The sequence below is a fragment of the Pleurodeles waltl genome, chromosome 5 (genome assembly GCF_031143425.1).
Source record: "Pleurodeles waltl isolate 20211129_DDA chromosome 5, aPleWal1.hap1.20221129, whole genome shotgun sequence".
Taxonomy (NCBI): domain Eukaryota; kingdom Metazoa; phylum Chordata; class Amphibia; order Caudata; family Salamandridae; genus Pleurodeles; species Pleurodeles waltl.
The window spans coordinates 1,858,402,231-1,858,423,458 of record NC_090444.1 but is presented as its reverse complement, the minus strand read 5'-3'; the positions used below and the strand labels follow the sequence as shown (position 1 = coordinate 1,858,423,458).

Below are 21,228 nucleotides of genomic sequence, written 5' to 3'. Positions count from 1 at the left end.
CCAGTCCTCCTCCCACTCCTGCCAGGCCCTCAGGATGCATGATTGCCAAGACTTGCTCCTACAATGTTGTTAGTTCTGGGGGAAGAGGTGGGGGTCCACCGCCAGTCCTCTGTACAGCTAGTTGGTGTCTTGCTGCTGTGGAACGCACCTTCCCCCGTAAATCATTCCACCTCTTCCTGATGTCATCCCTTGTTCTTGGGTGCTGTCCCACAGCGTTGACCCTGTCCATGATTCTCGGCCATAGCTCCATCTTCCTAGCAATGGATGTCTGCTGCACCTGGGAACCAAATAGCTGTGACTCTACCCGGATGATTTCCTCCACCATGACCTTTAGCTCCTACTCAGAGAATCTAGGGTGTCACTGTGGTGCCATGAGTGTAGTGTGAGTGGTGTAGGTGAGGGTTTGTGGGGTATTGTGTTGGGGTGTGTGATGTAAGGTGCCTGGATGGTGTATAGGTGATGATGTTATGTGGCTGTGGTTGTGTGGGTGCTCTTGCTGTATCTCTCTCTGTTCGCAAAGGTTTGTAGTCGTAAAGGGTTGTGGGTACTGTGGGTGTGTGTTTTATAGTGGTGTGGATATGTGGGTGTGGTGTGTGTATGGGTTTCAGTTGTGTGTAGTTTGAATTGCCCAATGTGTTGTTGTATTGTTTGAGTGTGTGTACTTTGAGCGCGGCGGTGTGTACCGCCAATGGTTTACCACCATTGAATGTCTGCCACTGTGATTCGTGGGTCACAAGGCTGTAGGCATAACGGTGTGGGTTTTGCTGCCGCCAGTGCATCACTGACCTTTGGGCTGGTGGACTTGTGTGTGTGGCTGTATAGTGACGGATTGGTATGTGTGTGTCATAATATGCTTGGCGGTTATCCGCGGCAGCCGTGTTATGTTGACGGCAGTCCGCATGGTGGTAAGCGGGATTTACCGCCAATGTCATAATGAGGACCTATATATTCTATGTCAGTCTGTCTATTTGATATTTAGTCAGACTATCCTTGTGTTTTCTTCAGAGGCAGGCCATGAGTTCCCTTGAGTTGTAGTATGAATATTATGTTGATGTTAATTCTTAATTAACTAATTAATTATGTTTTGGTTTCTATAATGACCATCATTTTTTAATAAACCCATGAGCTTTCAACCTCAAATATTATCTCATGCAGATTTATGTGTATTAGCCTTGGACTAAGTTTTACGAAGCTTCACAGGCCCATATTTATGAAAAATGGCGCACACCTGCGCTAGCGCAGTTGTGTGTTATTTTTTTACCGTGAGCTAACACCATTCCCTAATGCCATCCTTTCGCCACATTTATAAAATGAAGCACAATTTCGCTAAAGAATGGCTATTGTCTCAAAAAAAAGACGCTAGCCGGTGACTGATGGCATTAGGGGAAATGGCGCTAGTGGGTTCAAAAATATGGTAGGCTGATTAGCAGCAAAATATCTGCCGCTAGTCAACCTTGTGTCGTTTGACACACAAGCAGCCAAAAATTACTCATGTCTAAGTATAGACAGGAGTCATTACCACTACCCAAATGCCCACCGTAGGGCACCAGTGTTCTTAGGGCAAGCCCAACATACCCAGTGCCAGCCTGGGGGCCCATTGTAAGGGGCCTCCAATGTCACACCACACACATACACCTACCTGTAACTTACCTGGAATGGGCTCATGCCTCCTGTAGTGTACCTGTGATGTGGGTGGTGGTGATGATGTTGGGTTGGGATGGGCATCTATGGGCCCATTCTATGGCGTTTCCCCATGGAAATATGCCTACCAGCACTTTAACACCTGGTCTGACCAGCCGTTAAATAATGATGTTAATCGGGCTTAAAGAAATTATTTAGGCCTGCCTCCAAGTTGAGCATCATTTCTGTGTTGTTTACTGAATATGGGGCTGAGGGCTAATGTTGTTTTTAGGAAGGGAACACCTACCTTGCATTTCATTGACGCAAGGTGGGTTGGCGCTTCCTAGAAATGGTGCTAACTGCAATATTTTGACACTAGGTGGGTCTAACAACCCTATTGGTAACTACAGTGGCCAGGAGACAATTAGCCTGGAGAATGTTACAGAGAGGTGGCCCAGATTTATGGGCAGTAAGTGTGAGATTGTGGAGGCAGGGGATGCCAGGATGGCTGCCATTATACACTAAATAAACTTCCACCAGTTAATATGATGAGCAATAGCAATCCTTGTTTATTCTCTAGACTGTAAGTGTTAGCAATGATTATTTATTCTCCACAGACTATAGTGGAGTCTATAGGAATGTAATGTAAATACTTCACCTAAGATTCTGCCATCTCTGTGTCCATATTCAGGCTAAGCCTATATAACCCATGGCATTTCAGGCACACAGTGATAGGCCATTAATTCCCTACAAAGTAACAGAGAAAGAGGCAGAGATTTCAGGAAAAAGAATACTTTCCTGAGAAATGCCAGCTCAAACTTTGTCTTTATCAGCTGGGAGTCAGAAGAGTTTCCACCTCACAAACAATGTATAGGCAGATTGCAAGTCACTGGATTTAGAGTTTGTTGGACATAGTTGCCTCTCTGCAAAACTCTTGGTTCACCCGCTCAATTCTAAATCAGGAAGATCATCAGTTTTCTGAAGGTGGTGCCTCTGTTTGCTCCCCTCTCAGAAAACCAGCTCCATCAGGCTGTTGAAGTTAAGCCATGAGACCATCTACCCTGTTTATACTGAATGGTGTGATGGATTCATTTTCTGTCAGTCCAGGTGGTCACAAACAGGAAAAAAAGGTAATAAGCCCAATACCTATAGAAAAAAACTCATATTTTGGAAGCTTGTTTTTGAAAAAAGAAAAGGTTTGGTATAGGAAACTGATGGTGGCCACTGCCATGGCTGTGGTTAATCTGAAGGTAGAGTCATCATAGCTGAGCCGGCAGGGGTAGTCAGTCGGGGTGGCAGATGTCATGTTCTGTACTGACTGCTGACTGCCAAATGCTAAATGAAGTCCAGAGTCTAGCATTGGAAAAACATCACATATCATGTGTTGAGCACTGAAAGAATTCACACATCTTTTAGGTGAAATATGTTTTGAAAATAGAGTCTATGATTTCACAAATGTGAAGGGTTTTGTATACACATTTTGTGAAGAAACAGGACAACTATTCTTTAGAAGTATGAACTCATCCAAGAGAATTCAAAGACACATCAGATGCTTTACTCAAATGAAATAGCAGCAAATTGTGTTATATGTAAAGGGATTGGAAGTTTAAGTTTAATTTGCGTCTGGACAACGAAATGTAACATTATGGGGGTTATTCCAACTTTGGAGGAGGTGGTAATCCGTCCCAAATGTGACGGATTTACCACCAGCCGTAGTACGAGTTCCATAGGATATAATGGACTCGTAATACGGCTGGTGGTATATCCGTCACTTTACCGTCACTTTTGGGACGGATTACCACTTCCTCCAAAGTTGGAATAACCCCCTATGTCTCGTGCTTTTGAGAGGGCAGAGACTATTGCTGACAGGTGTACATGTACTGCTCAATATGAAGAAGCACTTATACAAATAGCTATTGATTAATTGATTTATTGGAATTTTACATGTGTGTTTTAGTAATAACCTTTCCCCCTGTAGAGGTTTAGAGAAAGGTTGGAGCACTTGCTTTTGACTGAACATTATGATCAACCTTAGTCGTTGTGGCACAAGGTACTTATTACACTAGGTAAGCTCTGTTGTTTGGAACAGACTTTTCTTTTTGTCAGTAAAGCCCATTCACAAACACCCACCAGTGGATGCTGTCTGCCCTCCACGCTCACTCCCCAAATCCAGCAAGCTTCCAAGACACATTTTGTAGCATATATAAATCAATCCTCCTACATAGTGTGGATTTCAGCAATGCTTAGCATTCCTGTATAACGTTTCCCATTACAACAGTCCTCATTTAGCTCTGATCCTGTCTAATAACCACTTATCTATTAACATTTTGAGTGGAATGGCAACACACAGCTGCAGTCCCATATAATAGTACACATACATTGGGTGAAGATCACGTAGACATTACATGCAGCCAGGCTGTCATTGTTTCTTGAGGAAAAGTGTTGTCCAATACATACAAGTTAATTATAGCTGATGATTCTCTTCTGCTTAAGTCTTAGGGCCTGATTTAGATATCGGAGGATCACAACGGTTTCGGACATCCCGTCTGCTGAAGTCAAAATCCCATTACATCCTATGGGATTTAGTTTTCGGCAGATGGATATCTTAGAATCCAAGATTTATTTAATTATGTTTTTTCATGGTTAGTGACTGACTCACAGGTTAGCCAGCTCCCTTTTGATTTCCTGTACAGTGCTGCAAAATCCTGTAGAATTGCCTTAGATTACATATGCACCCTGAACCTTAGCCAGCATCAACCCTCTAGCAAAGATACAGATCACAAGTTCTTAATTGGCAAATATTCCCTGTGTGGGCCAATATTCCCTTTTTTATGCACAGTCTAGGTTAACTCCCTAGTTGCAAGGCCTCCCCCCCAGTGTGGAGCCCTATTTTGGCTGTTTGGGGTAGTTTATGCTTTGGCCCCCATAACATTTTGTCCACATAAGCTATCCACACCGAATATGCGTCCTTGTTTCCAACATCCTGGGAATTCTAAAGGTACCCAGAGTTTGTGGGGTCCCCTTAAGGAGATTGAGAAATTAGCCAAAATTCAGCTAAAATTTGTTTTTTAGGGGGGAAAATTGAAAAAAAGTGCAGCAGAAGAAAACATCTGTTTTTTTTCCTGCAAGTGGGATCTACAAAGTCTTTACGGTTATAAAATCACCATGTTCCCAGCTTTTAGGAACAGACAGACTTGAATCAGAAAAACACATTTCTCAACACAGTTTTGGCATTTTACTGGGACAAACCCCATTTTTACTATTTTTGTGCTTTAAGCCTCTTTCTAGTTAGTGACAGAAATGGGTGTGAAACCAATGCTGGATCCCAGACAGCTAAACATTCTGAAAAGTAGACACAATTCTGAATTCAGCAAGGGGTCATTTGTGTAGATCCTTCAAGATTTTCTTACAGAAAGTAACAATAAAAAAATATTGACATTGAGTTGAAAAAAACAGCCCTTTCTGGCTATGTTTTCTTCCGTGACTTTTCCCAACTATGATAGATTTTTTAAAGCAATATACCGATATGTTTGCTGGACCCTCCTGGCTGTGGAGTAATACAGGTCTTGTAGGTTGATCAAGAACCCAAGCTACTCAGAGCCAATAAATGAGCTGCACCTTACAATGGGTTTTCATTGTATACCAGGTATAAAGCAATTAATTTGGTAAAATATATAGAGTGAAAAATTAGGAATCAAGGAAACCTATGTAGTTTAGAAACAATGGTTATTTGCACATCTCTCAAAATGACTTCTTCAATATTGGGCTAAAAAAGACTCTTTTCTCACATTTCGGTGCTGCAAAGTTCTGGAATCTGAGGGGAGCCACAAATTTCCTTCCTCTTAGCATTCCTCCAAATCTCCCGATAAAAATGGTACCTCACTTGTGTGGGTAGGCCTAGTGCCCGTGACAGGAAATGCCCCAAAACACAACATGGACAATTGAAAAATGATGTGTTTTTTGAAAAGTGCCTAGCTGTGGATTGTGGACTGTAGCTCTGCCGGCGCCTAGGGAAACCTACCAGACCTATACATTTATGGAAAGTAAACAAATAAGAGAATCTAGGATGGGGTGACTTGTGGGGCTCTCACAGGGTTCCTTCACCCAGACTCCTTTGCACACCTCAAAAGTGAGCTAAAAAAGCATGCTTTACTCTCATTTCAGTAATTCAAAGTTCGTACACAAAGCCACAAACTCCCTTCTACCCAGCGTTTACCCAAGTCTCCCAATAAAAATAGTACCTCACTTGTGTGCATAGGCCTAGAGCCAGTGACAGGAAATGCCCCAAAACACAATGTTGACACATTGCATTTTTTTCTAATGAAAACGGACGCGGTTTTTGCAAAGTGACTAGCTGTGGATTTTGGCCTCTATCTCTGATGGCACCTAAGGAAACCTATACATTTATGGAAAGTCGACACCTAGGGGAATTCAGAATGGGATAACTTGTGGGGCTCTCAGCATGTTCTGTCACCCAAAATCCTTTGCAAACCTTAAACATTGGCTAAAAAAAACACATTTGCTGCACATTTCGGCAATGGCATGTTCTGGAATCTGGGGGGAGCAACAAACTTCCTTACAACCAGCAATCCCCCAAGTCTCCCAATAAAAATGGTACCTGACATGTGTGGGTAGGCCTAGTGCCAGTGACAGGAATGTGACAGGCAACTTTTGACCCTGGGGTGATCCATTCCTGATGCAGGCACTAGGTACAGGCACTCAAGTGGGGTAGCATTTTTAATAGGACAGGTGGGGAAACACTGGGTGGTAGGAATTTTGTGGATCCCAGCATATTCCTGTAGTTTGTGTGACAGAAATGCAAGAAAAAAATGAGTTTTTATTCAACATTTCACCTTTTCAGGGTATTCTGGGTGAGCAAACTTTGGGGAATTCACACAAGTCACACCTTGGTGGACTACCCAGGACATCTAGTTTCCAGAAATGTCTGTGTTTGGTAGGTTTCCCTATATGACAGCCGAGCCCAGGACCAAAAACGCAGGTGCCTGCCTTACAAAACCAGGTTGTTTTGTGATAGATAATTTTGATGTTTCCACAATATGATTTGGGCGGTGGAATTTGAGGCTGAACTAAATTGTGGAGCTTCCAAGAGAGCTCTCTCTCTGTGCTTGCTGCTGCATGCACCCGCTCTCTGGGTTGGGCTAATCCGCAATTGTGCTTACGAAAGGACAGCACGACTGTCCTCATCACCCCCACAGAATCACTGGAAGAGGAGTTGTTGGATGTGACTCCTCTGACTGAAAAATCACTCTCAGAGTCTGCGCCATTGTCCTATCCCTCAGATGCTGTCTCAGTATCTGCTATGTCAGTCTCTGATCCTATGTCAGAGCTGTCCTCTATAACCCGAGTGACGGCAGCAGTCATCCATCAAGATGCCATCTCTGCTACTTTCTAAACTGTCCCTCTAAAACACGAGCCTACATAGACAGTCACAAAATTGCTGGTGTGTGTCTGAGGCGTGCAACACTCAAGGTCAGTTACTTTACCTTCGCTTTTTCCCTTAATCAGCACATTCTCTCAAGACACTAAAAAAAACGAATAGACATACTATTACTTCAACTTGTCACATACCCATCGTCATAGTCTTTGGCGCCTGTGTCGCCCAGTCCGACTACCATTATTGGTGCTCCTACTCCCATGACCTCCTCCTTGGATTCGCTCACTAGCACCCAGCAAAAGTGACCTTCATCTCTCCATTGCCCTCCTCGCACATACATTTTATTTGTGTTATAGCACAGGTAATGGCTATCTTTACTAATCTACTCAGCTATTCACATAAAATCCAGATTTGATCTTTGCAGGAGGCATAAACCTTCTGCGCTACTTTATGGGATCAAAAGTACCACTAGACAATAGCCTGGTCCTTCTCTAGCAGAAACATGATCACAAGACTTAGCTTGACTTTTTTATTGCTGCCTAAAAGCTATGGTTGAAACGCGTTGGTTGGAGTATGTGCATCGCTTTAAAGACGTGTGCTGCAAGGCAACTGGTGGTGAATATTTTTATATATATAAAATTAGATCACTTTTATATGTGGGAAACCACACATGCATTGACAAAAGTGATCTCCATATCTATATAAATATATATTTTATATATATATATATATATATATATATATATATATATATATAGAAAGAGAGAGAGAGAGGGGGAAAGATATATATATATATATATATATATATATAGATCTATATACAGCTGTATTGTTTCCCTTGGGGGCGGGTGATCGTGGCCCCCAGGGAAAACATACATTTATTGCAAAAAATTGCCCTCACAAGGGGTCAGCCCTGCTCATGTCAACTTCATTTCAACTTCATTTCAATTTTTTTGATTACAAAAAAAAAAAAATTATGCTGCGATCAACGGGCAGGAAACCATTTCAGGAGGGCCTTTTGTGAAATTGGAGAATCTCCCTTTCAAACACAGCCTTTCTGAAGGCAGGGGAGCCCCTTTTGGGCCTGCTTTCCCCATCAGAGCAGAAAGTGCCCTTACCTGCTGCTTCCTGCTCTGGTGGGGAAAACAAATTGTGATGTCAGTGCGCATCACGGCATGCTGATGTCACATAGTGGAAGGGGGAGACACAGAAGCTCTTCCGTGTCTCCTGAGGGATTTTTAAATTTTAAAAAATCCCTCCCTGGCTCCGGCCACTGGTCGTGACTCGCACCAAGGGGGGTGTGCGTACATCAGCCAGTGACCAACACAGGCTCCAATGCAGTTAAGTGGCAGCCTGTAGTCAAAAGCTCTTGTCCCCTCCCAAAAATGATTGGCTCACGAGTTGACATGAGCAGTTGGAGATCCCTGAATTAGTATAGACTTTGTGGGTGAAAATCCAAGAGCTAAGGGTTACAGCACTGTAGAGGTAGACTAACTGCCCAAATATGGACACTATGGCCCTCATTATAACCGTGGCGGTCTCTGAACGAGACCGCAAAGCCAGGGGCAACATATAATGGGTACTGCCTGATTTCCACCACATTGTGGGTGGATTATTGGCAGTAGCCATGCTGGCAGGCGGTGGCGCTCTGGCGTTGCTACCACCTGCACCGCCCCACCAGTAGGATGACACCAGTCATATTAAGACCATTAATACGGCCTGGCAGTATCCTGCTGGTGGGGCGCTAATAGCGGTGGCAGCGCCCCTTCCCATTCCCTGCTGGACGACCTCCTCATCGGACAAGGTGAGTCTAAAGTCTGACAGGGGAGGGGGGTGGGAGATTGGAGTTGTGTTTGAGTGTGTGGTGTCTGCGTGTGTGTATGAATGTGTGTGTGCGTGTGTGAATGCAACTGTAAGTGTTGTGGTGAATGAGTGGTTGTATGCATGTGTGTGGATGCGTGAATAAATGTTGAAGTGTGTGCGTGTCTGCAGGTCAGTGTATATGCATGTGAGTATGTGTGGGTGAATGCGTGTATGGATGCGTGTATTTGTGAGTGGATGCATGTCTGAAAGTATAGGTGAATGGGTGTATGTGTGGTGCATGTGGGTGTCTGTATGCATGTATGCTGGGAGTGGGCTAGGGGCACTATGTGAGTAGGGGGCGCTATGTGAGCAGGAGGGTGGGGGTGTTTTGATGGTAGGGGCGATGGAGGGGTTAGGTGCTTGCTGGGAGGGGTGGGGGAGCCGTCTACAGGTGACAGGGAAGGAATTCCCTGTCACCTGCAGCGTACCGCCATGGTTTTCGTGGCAGTGCTACCGCAGCGGAAACCATGGTGGTAGACCGGCTCCTAATACTGCCAGCGGTCCTCTGGGGACCGCTGGGTCAGAGATGAACATTTCCGGCCTGGCAGTTCATACTGCCATGGCGGTATGAGTGGAGATGTGGCGGTATTCACTGCCAGCCTGTTGGCGGTGATACCGCCAAATTAACCCTGGCGGTCTTAATGATCACCTATATGCTGTAGAAGAAAATGTAATATTCTGTTGATTAGGCATTGCTCATACTGCAACATATCATTATGTTCAAAATTCAAATCAAGAATAGGATTTTAAGACATGCCTGCGATCCAGTCGACACACTCAGTCAGATGGACTGTCAGAAAGGCTCAACCAACTGATAGAGCAGGATTTACATTGCTTCCCACCACACACTCCAGTTGTGGAGAACTACTAGGGCCGGCAGATTTCTTTTACAACAATGCCAGGCATATCTATATCCATAAACCACTTTTTTTCGTTTACTTTTGGATATCTTACCCAAATGTTGCTTCCTTCAGTTTCGTCTACCACTGCAGAAATTAACCAATTGACTTTCATCAAACCATACACACAGTTAAGGATATCTTATCTAAGGTCAAGCTAATGTACATGAAGTATGCTGACTGTAAGAAAGTGGGTTATTAGCTGCAAGGGTTGCAGGTAATAGGTGTGCAACCTTCTGTTCACTGGGAACCAAGTGCCACTTTGTTGCACTTGACTTTTGCCAGGTAGTGAAGCAGAGCAGGTCCATGCCTGCTAAGGAGAGGTTGTGTGAGGTAGTACCGCATATCTCATGCACGCAAGAAACAAGACTCAAATAATACATTGTGCAGTTAAAGCTTTTACATATAAATGATGAGGACTTTAATTTAGTCCATCACTGCAGGTCCTAACTAGCTACTTACTATGACTGCTTTTACCTCACAAAGGCAATCAGATAGGGGATCATAATATTAAAGTCCATTACAGTAGATCATTAATCCAGGTCCCCATGCAACTTACGTCTGCTCAGAACTGTAAACCAGCTAAGTGGGCTTTGAAAATAAGAAATACCATGGAGGGACCTGCAGAGCTGTTGAAAGCTACCAGCTTACTGAAAACCATAACCTGTACTTCTGTCTCTCATAATTCTTTGCCCGTTACAGTGCTAAGCTCTGTGTCCCATTACATGATAACCACACCTCAGTGGTCCACACACATAATATAGAAACACTTCCCACATAGGATCAAAAGAAAAACAATATCCTTTTTACCGAATACCCTTCATGGTGTAGCATGCTACCCATTAAAGCAAACACTTCAGCGCCCTACTTAGGGGTGGTTTGAGTCATGTAAATGTTGCAATACAAACCAACATCCAATACTGCCCATTAATTCAAAGGCATATACATGCTGACAGGTGGAAATGCTAAAGGTGAAAACGTCCTTACAGTTCACACACATAGCAAGACCTGAATCCTCTAAACACCATACCCCCTACCTGTATTAAATACTTCCTGGAAATGTCAGGGCGTCATCACATTAATAAAATTAGAAATATGTCATAATAAACCAACGCAACACCATTGAAACTAGAAATTACACATTGCTAACATTGAGATTGACCATGAAGCATTTCAAAGACATTCATTAAGTCATGTACTAATTCACCGATAACGTTGTTATTGTCAATTAAGACCCACAGTTTTGATACACTGTGGCCATTGGTTTTTCTTCTACCATACACATGCTGTAACAGAGCTTTAGGCCACTTCAATAGAGGCTGCCAGAGCTCAGAACCTTTTGGGCAAACATCCTAGCCCAAGAAGTGCTTAAATAATCTCCAAATTTTTCTTTCAGCCACTCACTTGACCCCCAGGGAAACTTGGGGTGACAACTAAAATACTAGAGAGGGAGGCCTTGGTGGCTGCCGCACTGCTGTCAGCCCCACAACCAATAATGGTGACGCTGGTGGTTCCTCTGCCTTTACTGAGCAAATATACAAATTTTATAGTTCAGCACATGGACCTATGGTGCACTCCTCCGCCCTGAGGCATGAATATTATAAAAGTGGCCTCCCACTTTAACAATACATTTAGTTTTAAACTTGTAAACTCGTGACACAGCTTTTCTTTTACTTGTTTATATTATGTGTGCACAGCCCTAATCAAAAACCCAAGTGTGGCTTCATAAGGGATCATGTGGGAGATTCACAACCCCTGTACCTCTTGCTGGCTCCCAACACACCTGGCTTCTCCTGCAGCTGGTGTAAGAGCTGATTTCACTCTGTGTTTCCATCCAAGATCAGCACCGACAGGAGCCTGTTTGACAAGTGTAAGTCACTCTCCGACATGGGTGTGAACCCAGCACTCAATACTTCTTCTGGCTCTCTGGTGCTCCCCGGGAGCAGAAATGTCCAAGCACGAAAGTGCTCATCTCTCTTTGCCTCTGGAAACTGGGGGTCCCTGTGGCAGAAGCACAATCCAAGCATGGCAGTGATTTTCTTTGTTCTTCTCTACAGTATGTTGTTGGATCAGACCCCAAGGGATATGGGGTCCCATGGATAAATTGGAGAAACATGGAGGGATGCCATGCGTGTCCATGGCTATTTTCCTCCTTGGGGACTTGGCCCTCCCTGGGGAGTGTACAGACCTTTGGGAACAGGACACCACGTGCACTGGTTCCTGTCTGGTCTCCCTGCTTCAAGGCAAAAACCCCTTAATGCCTGCACTATTCATGTCCCATAGCCTCTGTGGCCACTTGAAGGGCTTGTGTGATAGCAGAAGTTATGAGTGCCCTCTAGTGAAAGTTATCCCTCTAAAGGTTCAGCCCTCAGAAGTTCCAGAGCAGGCCCTTCTCTTCCACAGTAACCCAGTAGACCCATCCCTTTTGCTGTCCCTTAGAGTGCCAGTGCCACTAGCCCTGGAGAGGTGAATCCACAGAGTCCCATCCAGGCTTAGTACAAGGTGTTCCAGCACCCCAAAATGATCTGGTCTTTAAGGTCCTGAGAAATCCATTTTCTCCGTACCCTGGGAAGAGATTTTTAAGTGAAAGGTCAAGTAGGTGGGCACCTCTGTCCAATCCTGGGATGACACATCATAATTCAACCAGAATCTCAACTCTCTTGGACAACATTTTGGGATATTTCAAAATGACAGCTTGGTGTGTTCTGTTGAAACAATCTCTCTAAAAGCCTGCACTCCTCTTCCACCTGTAACAGCTGCCTGGTCCCTTTCATACTGGTTTTGGCTCCAGACGTCTGGGCTTTTCCCTTTGTTCTCCTTGGGAAAAACCTTCCCAGGAATGGTGCAGTGTAAATAATAAATTTCACATGCAGGTTCTGTCCCCACCATTTTCTTTCTGAGGAACAGGCTCAAGCACAGGCTAATGGCTGTATTGTGTGTAGGCTCTTGATCTGCAAGCTGGCCAGCAAAGTCGGTATGTTGGCCCTCAGGGAGGACAAAAGCCTGGAACCTAATTAGAAACGGAGTCAGAGAAATATGAACAATCCGCAAGTGCAAAAAGGTGTGTAGATGTCGGAAAAATATAATTGTTAAAATTAAGTTGTATTGAGAGCACTCAAAGAGAGGTAATAAATAAATTCCATGCAACAAAGGTGAGCTAAAAATAAAATCCCTATGATGATCAGAAGCGGTTAGGAGATGGAGTATCTCTTTGATGTAGTTCTAGAATTTGAAATAAATAGTGACCACTAAAAAACAATGTCTGAACAGTGTCTCTTATCTTACAGGTTTGGAATGGGTGAATAAGAAGCACCGTACTTTTAGTGGGAGCTGGATGACCATTTACTGGAGCATTGGGCTTATGCTTCTGTCTCTAGTGGCATACCTGATCCGGGACTGGCGCTGGCTTCTTGTTGCTATAACGTGCCCCTATATTTTGGGTATCATCAGCATATGGTGAGTGAATTATGCCATAGCCCGAGAACATATGTTTTATAGTCACCTTGTGTGCTCAGGACAGGGATCTTAGACATGATTTTCCCAGTACAACTATATCAAAGCTTGCAGCCACTCTATCTCTTATCAGTGGTGGCTGGTGCTTTTGGGATTTAGGGCTGCCCGTCAGGCCAGTAGACCTCAGACTAATGCAATATGTAAGCACATGTCTGCCTGCTTCAAATTCTTCAGCTAGGCATATGCTGCCACAGGCAGGCACAATGAGTGATGATTTCATTTTATAGGACTTACACTTTTCCAGCCCACAGAAAGAGGTGGTGCTATAGTGGCGTTTGGTGCAGATCTAATAAGTCTGACCATATACTTGTGTCTGAAGTCTAGCGTGATAATACCTCATATCAACAGTGTAGAAAAGTACCCTCTTTCTCAGCATGGTTACACCTCATGTCAGTATGCTTTAGTGTTCACTGGGATCCTGCTAACCAGGACCCCAATGATTATGCTCTCCATCCCAAAACTGTGTATTTCACCCACAATTGGCATACTGGTGCCCCCCAGGGCATTGGAGTTCCAGGGATCCCTATGGGCTGCAGCATATATTTTGACACCGATAGGGAGCCCATGCAAACCTTCTGCAGGACTGCCATTGCAGCCTGTGTGAAAAGGTGCAAGCACCCTTTCACTGCCATTTTCACTGCACCAGATCAATTAGAAGTCAAGCATATAACAGATTGCAAATTACCTATGTGTGAGGTCAACCCTGCACTAGCTCAGGAGCCCCCACAACCTCCAGGACCATTTCCACAGACTTTGTGAGAGCGGTGATGCCATTTTATGCGTGTACTGGACATTGCAAGACTCCAGCAGGAATCCTCTGCATCCTCCACTTTGATTTCTCACTGAAGAAACTGCATCTGGACCCTCCAGGAACTCTACAAGCTGCAAAAAAGAAGCAAGACGCCTTCAGCAACATTGTATCTCTGTCTTCTCCCAGCAACTGCAACTGTTTCCCAGTCGTGCATCCTCTGAGGACAGCCCATCTTTAGCCTGCACCAGAAGAGTGAAGGAATATCACTTGGGGTGAAGGAGTCACTCCCCTGCTTCAGCAGGCATCTACTGCAACGATGAGCTGCTGCGTGGATCCCCTCTCCTGCTGAGGTGTGTAGATTCGGCATCACGGGTGGTAGACTGAAGTGGTCCCGACGTTCTTCTTGTTCAACTGTCCAGCTTTGGTGGAGGTAAGAGCTTGCCTCCCCAACCAAGACATTACCTCCGTGTACCACGTTTTTTGCATCTGCAAAGGCTTGTTGTCATCCTTTCTCCAAGCCCTTCCTATGTCTTCTAGCTCCGCCCCCCGGCACTCTATGCTGTGAAGCACAGCTTCCTGAGTGGTTCTCAGGCAACATGGGAGCCTTTGTTGAAGTGCTGCATGGGCCTCTTTAGCAACTTCCTTGTCCCTCTGCTGTGGGACTCCTGTATGTTCTGTCTGGTCTTCTGTAGTCTCTCTGAGTTGCAGAGGGCCCCCTCTGAACCTCTCCTACTGGGTAGAGTCCACCTGGTTCTTCCTGGTCCCGGGCAGCGACATTTTCCGCTAACCATAATCTTTGCATGTGCCAAGGCTTGTTGGCAGACTCCGTTGACGCATGCCCAACTGCAATCCTCCATCCGGCGTGGGGCATCACTTGCGTCATCCAGGAACCCAACTTCGTCTTCTTGGGTGCAGTACTTACTGTTCTTCTTCACCGGTGGTTCTTCTTTTGCACTTTCATCCGGGTTAGCAGGGGCTCCTGCTCTTCTTGGACTCTTCTGTGCTTCTTGTACTTTGTCCCTTCTTTCACAGGCCCTCTGGTCCAGGAATCCACTGTTGGTGTCTTGTAGTCTCTTCTGGGTTTTGCATAGTTCTTCTTTTCATTTATATTTGTGTTCTGGGAAAGCTACTGTGATTTACTCCTGCTTTCCTGGTCACTGGGGTGGGTTCTAGTACTTACCTTTGGTGTTTTCTAGTACCCCCAGCTCCCCTCTACACACTACACTTGCCTGGGGTTTGGGACCGACTTTCGCATTCAACTTTCTTAGTATATGGTTTGTGCTTGCCCAGGGCCCATTTCTATCTATTGTGATTTTCGCTAATTGCACAGTTTTCTAACTTCTTTATGCCTATTTCTGCATACTAGTGTATATAATTTGTATATTACTTTCCTCCTAAGGGACTATAGTCTCTATGGTATTTTTCGTATTTGTGTCACCAAACTAAAGTAACTTTAGTTTTGTATCAAGGAATATTTTATTTCATGTGTGTGAGTTCTGTGTGACTACAGTGCTATTGCATGAGCTTTGCATGTCTCCTAGATAAGCCTTGGCTGCTGTTCCACAGCTACCTGTACAGAGCCTGGCTTCTAGACACTGCCTACACTACACTAATACGGGATAAATGGGCTGGTATGAGGTGTAAGTATCATAGGTACCCACTACACACCAGGCCAGCCTCCTCCAGTTATCCAACAAAACATCATGGATGCTCTGTACCTCCGCATCCACAGCAATGTTTTTCTCTCTTGTGTGCTCCTCAGCCTCTTTTACTGCCAACCAGGCACTTAGCACCATTTGCAGCTCCTCCTTCTTGGTATAGCTTTTGCTTGGACACTTCAAATCCTTGCAAAACTGCTTGAGCTAGGCTAGTGTTTAATCCTCCAACCTCTCCAGCTCAAGCACTACATTTGTAGCTACTACTGATAGCTCATCAGACTGGAACATGCTTGTAGGTAAGTCCCATCAAAGGTGCAGAGTTTCAAAAGACAAGAAAAATCCAAAAAGGAAAAAAAAAGAAAAGTAAAAATCCAAGAGAAAAACAATATGTGGTTGTGTAATGGTCTGCAATAATGCTGTAGTTTACACCAGCCACTGTATGTCAAGTACAAATACAGGTTTTATCCTCACAGCTGATCACCAGTGTTAGAAATGGGGTTTCTAGTTGGCAGTCAGTTTAGACCCTGTAGGGACCCTCACTCTAGTCAGGGTAAGGGAGTCACACACCTAAGACAACCCCTGCTCAACCTTTTGGTAGCTTGACACAAGCAGTCATCTTATCTCAGAGGCAATGTGTAAAGTATTTGTACAAACACACATTGTAACACAGTAAAATCACCAGAAAAGGACACCACACCAGTTCAGAAATATTACCAATATTTATCTAAATCAAACAAGACCAAAACTGTAAAACTCCTATACAAGTAAATATATCAAATTTTAAAGTAAAAAGAGTATAAATCCAAAAGAATCAATGGATGTGTTGTTTTAGCACTAAGTACCTCGTATGCCTCAAAAATAAGACTGCTGGGGTGAGCGTGTGTCAGAAAAGCAAGTGGTGCATCAATTCCTTACTCGCAAGTCAGGCTGTGTGCAGATTCTGTCATTGCCGGGTAAGCGATATGTTAATTTGTTCCTCGCAAAGAAGGGATCTGTCAATTTCTGGACAGGCAGCCTCAGGTCAGTGCGGTGATGTTGAAGACTTTGACACCCAGGGATGATGCGTGGAAAATCTGGATGCACAGCAGCAATGAATCCTAGCTGAGCTGGTGATGCATCGATTTCACTGGCGCTGTATCGATTTTTCAGCTGCAGTGTTTGCGCTGTGTCGATCTTTCTGGTGCTCGGCTCCGGGTGCGTGGATTTTAACCTTGGGTTCACCAGTATCTCCTTTCGAGGGCCCAGGGACTGGATGTGGCACCACTTGGCAGGGTAGAGGTCTCAGCAAGAGAGCCTTGGTGCTGGCAGATAAAGTCTTTGATGGCCCTGAGACTTCAGAACAAAAATGGTTAAGCAGGAACATGTCTTCTTTCTAAAAGTGACATTTTCAAATATACAATCTAAAACTTTACCAAACGCTGTATTTTTAAACTGTGAGCTCAGAGACCCCAAACTCCACATCTCTATCTGCTCCCAATTGGAAATTACACTTAGAAGGTATTTCTAAGGAACCCCCATGTTAACATATGGGAGAGATATGCCTTGCAATAGTGAAAAATGAATGTAGCATTATTTCACTAATAGGACATGTAAGGCACATCAGTACATATCCTAAGTTTTAAATACACTGCACCCTGCCCAAGGGGCTACCTTGGGCCTATCTTAGGGGTGCATTACCTGTATAAAAAGGGAAGCTTTGGGCTGGCAAGTGTGTACACTTGCCAGGTCGAACTCCCAATTACAACCTGCACACACAGACACTGCAGTGGCAGGTCTGAGACATGTTTAGATGGCTACTCATGGGGTTAGCAAAATTAATGCTGCAAGCCCACTAGTAGTGTTTGATTTACATGCCCTGGGTACCCCCAGTGCACTTTACTAGGGACTTACTAGTAAATCAAACATGCCAATCACAGCACTGGTTAGCAGCGGTAAAGTGCCCAGAGTATCAAAACCAGCAAAAACTAATTATAGCACAGGATTCACAGACAAGCTCAGAAACAAAAAGTACAGGGAAACCACGCCAAGAGTTGCCAGATCTAACAATAACCATAAATAATGCTGACTAGCAATCCAATGGTGTTATTCCCATAAGCCACTGGGCAGCTTCCAGGAAACTAAGGTGGTCATTACAATCCTGGCGGTCGGTGTTAAAGCGGCGGTAAGGCCACCAACAGGCCGGCAGTAAAATTTTTGCAATTACGACCGTGACGGAAACCACCAAAGACAGCCACTTTAACACTCCGACCCCCACGGCGGTACAAACGAGCAGCGCGGCGGTCACCGCCAACAGACAGGCGGAGGACAAAGTACCGCCCACAGTATCACAACCTACCAATCCGCTACCTTTTCCGGGGCGGATTCACCGCGGATGAAAACATGGCGGAAACAGGATTCCGAAGGGAAAATGCTCACCTCTACACACCCCACGAGGAACTAGGACACCATGGATCTGGAACTCCAAATTCTCCCTGCAATAGTCTTCCTGCTCCTCTACCAGGGGCACGAACGCCGGCGGCGAAGACCACGGTGGATACTGCACTTACGACACAGGGGAGGGGAGAGGGAAAAAACAGGGGCACGCAAAACGCAACACCCCCACCCTCACCCTCCACAACACACACACTAATACATATTGATACATCACAGTTACAACCCCCCAACCCCTCCGGAAGAATGCAAAGACAACAAAAAATGAGTGTAACCATTGTAATATATTAAAATCAAGTAGGCAAAAATATATATATACACCATTAACAAAATATACACCAAGCATAGTAGTCCAGGTAGTGCTCCAATTAAGTCCGTGGAACACTGGCCCCACACGGTATGGGCGAGGCCCACACAAGATCCCCGACCATGACAGAGAGAACACTGAAGGGGCATCAGATAGCAAGAAAACAGGCACCTCAGGGGGAGGAAAAGGAGGGCACCTCAGCCGGTTGAGTGCACAACGCCAAATCCACGAGAGGGCCACATGCTCACTGTTCAATCCTGGGGAGTGCAAAGCCACAGTCTCTCAAGACTCTACAGTGGGTGGGTTGCCCACTGTTCAATCCAGGGGAGTGCAAAGCCACAGTCTCACAAGTCTCTCAAGTGGGTGGTTTGCCCACTGTTTTATCCTGGGGAGTGCAAAGCCACAGTCTTTCAAGTCTCTCCAGTGGGTGGGTTGCCCACTGCTTTATCCCGGGGAGTGCAAAGCCACAGTCTCTCAAGTCTCTACAGTGGGTGGTTTGCCTACTGTTCAATCCTGGGGAGTGCAAAGCCACAGTCTCTCAAGTCTCTACAGTGGGTGGGTTGCCCACTGTTCAATCCTGGGGAATGCAAAGCCACAGTCTCACAAGTCTCTGAAGTGGGTGGTTTGCCCACTGCTTTATCCTGGGGAGTGTAAAGCCACAGTCTCTCATGTCTTTCCAGTGGGTGGGTTTCCCACTGCTTTATCCTGGGGAGTGCAAAGCCACAGTCTCTCAAGTCTCTACAGTGGGTGGTTTGCCCACTGTTCAATCCTGGGGAGTGCAAAGCCACAGTCTCTCAAGTCTCTACAGTGGGTGGGTTGCCCACTGTTCAATCCTGGGAGTGCAAAGCCACAGTTTCTCAAGTCTCTACAGTGGGCGGGTTGCCCACTGTTCAATCCTGGGGAGTGCAAAGCCACAGTTTCTCAAGTCTCTACAGTGGGTGCGTTGCCCACTGTTCAATCCTGGGGAGTGCAAAGCCACAGTCTCTCAAGTGGATAACAGTCTCCGCTGGTTCTGGAGGGGGCATTGTGCCTAGAGTGATTCATCCTGCTAAGGACAGAGGTAGTGGATGGATCTCTCCACTGGTTCTGGAGGGGGCCTTGTGCCCAGAGTGTTTCATCCTGCTAAGGACAGGGGTAGTGGATGGATCTCTCCACTGGTTCTGGAGGGGGCATGGTGCCCAGAGTGCTTCATTCTGCCTGTGACGGACTCAGTAGCATCAGTGCCCTTGGCGCTCATGGGCCAGCGTTGCTTGAGACGGCGGTGCCCTGTTCAGCGGTGCTTGAGACGGCGGTGCCCTGTTCAGAGTTGCTTGAGACGGTGGTGCCCTATTCAGCGGTGCTTGAGATGGCGGTGCCCTGTTCAGCGGTGCTTGAGATGGCGGTGCCCTGTTCAGCGTTGCTTGAGACGGCAGTGCCCTGTTCAGCGGTGCTTGAGACGACGGTGCCTTGTTCAGCGGTGCTTGAGACGGCGGTGCCCTGCTCAGCAGTGCTTGGAGCGGCGGGCTCCTTTGCAGTGACTCAGCTGCTGGCGGTTCTTCATGGCCCAGCGGGGCTTGTGCTGGCGGTCCTCTCTGTCCCAGCAGGGCTTGTGCTGGCGGTCCTCTCTTGTGCCCCTTCCCCAACTTGGAAGGTGTCGCAGCTGACTCCACACTCCCACCTGTAGCCCTGGGAGCGGCTTTGGTGGCTGGAGTCTTCCCCCTCTCCCGCCGGGCACTGGCCAACTTCTGATGCTTGACAGGTGGAGGACTGTCTGTGCTGTGGCTCCATGCCACACTGGCTGCCCTGGTGGCCGGTGCACTCCAGATTCCGGTGACTACAGGCACCACTGGTCCCGGATATGTTGTGGCTGAGGTGCTAGTTCAGGACCTAGGAGACGGACGGGGTGGGGGAGGTGTGGGGAAGAGGTCAAGGTTGGACAAGAAAAGTTTTTGGGAGACACTGGGACGAGTAGCTGGAGGGGGTTTGGGAGTGGAAGAAGAGGTTGTGGTTGTAGGAGGTGTTTGTTTGCTGACTTTGGGTGAAGGTGCATGGGCTGGAGGCTGTCGTGAGGTGGATGGCTGTTGGGTGGGGGTGTGCCTGCGTTTGTGTATCTTGTGAGGGGGCGTCACAGACACACTGGGAGAGGACACAGGGGATGTGTGAATGATAGTGGGGGTGGTGACTGCACTTGAGCAGGGTGTGGTGGTGTGTGTGCTGGTGATGGAAGTAGTGGCTGTAGAGGTAGTGCATGCAGGTGTGAGTGGAAACGAGAGTGGGAGGCAGGAGGGAGACGAGGAGGATGGGGACACAGTGGAGGCAGTGGATGTTGGTGTGTCTGCATGTGTGTGATGCTTGCGTGAGTGCCTGTGGGATGTGTGGTACTTATGTTTGCCTGAGCTTCCCTTGTGTGTTGACGTGTGTGCATGCTGGTCTAGAGGTGTGCTTGGGATAGACTGGGGTACAGGGGTTTGGGTCTGGGTGGAGGAAGTTGGAGGGGGAAGGCTAGAGACAGGGACAATGGCTGCCATGAGTGCTGAGGCCAGAGTCTGAAAAGCTTGCTGAAGGGCCGCCTGACCAGAATGAATGCCCTCCAGGAATGCATTTGTTTGTTGCAACTGCCTTTCTACACCATGGATGGCATTCAAAATGGTAGACTGCCCAACAGTGAGGGACCTGAGGAGGTCAATGGCATCCTCACTGAGGGCAGCAGGGGTGACTGGGGCAGGGCCTGAGGTGCCTGGGGCGAAGGTGATGCCCACCCTCCCGGTTGAGCGGGCACGGGGCAAAGGCTGAGGGGCTGCTGGGAGGGCGGT

General features: G+C 46.3%; 1 protein-coding gene across 1 annotated transcript in view; it reads left to right on the top strand.

Moving 5' to 3' along the window:
- LOC138297168 (solute carrier family 22 member 7-like) overlaps nt 1-21,228 on the top strand; it is a 229,137-nt gene that overhangs the window by 45,995 nt on the left and 161,914 nt on the right. The window contains exon 4 of the mRNA XM_069236661.1: nt 13,065-13,233. Coding sequence (XP_069092762.1) covers nt 13,065-13,233 — 169 coding nt within the window. The remainder of the gene's footprint in view (nt 1-13,064; nt 13,234-21,228) is intronic.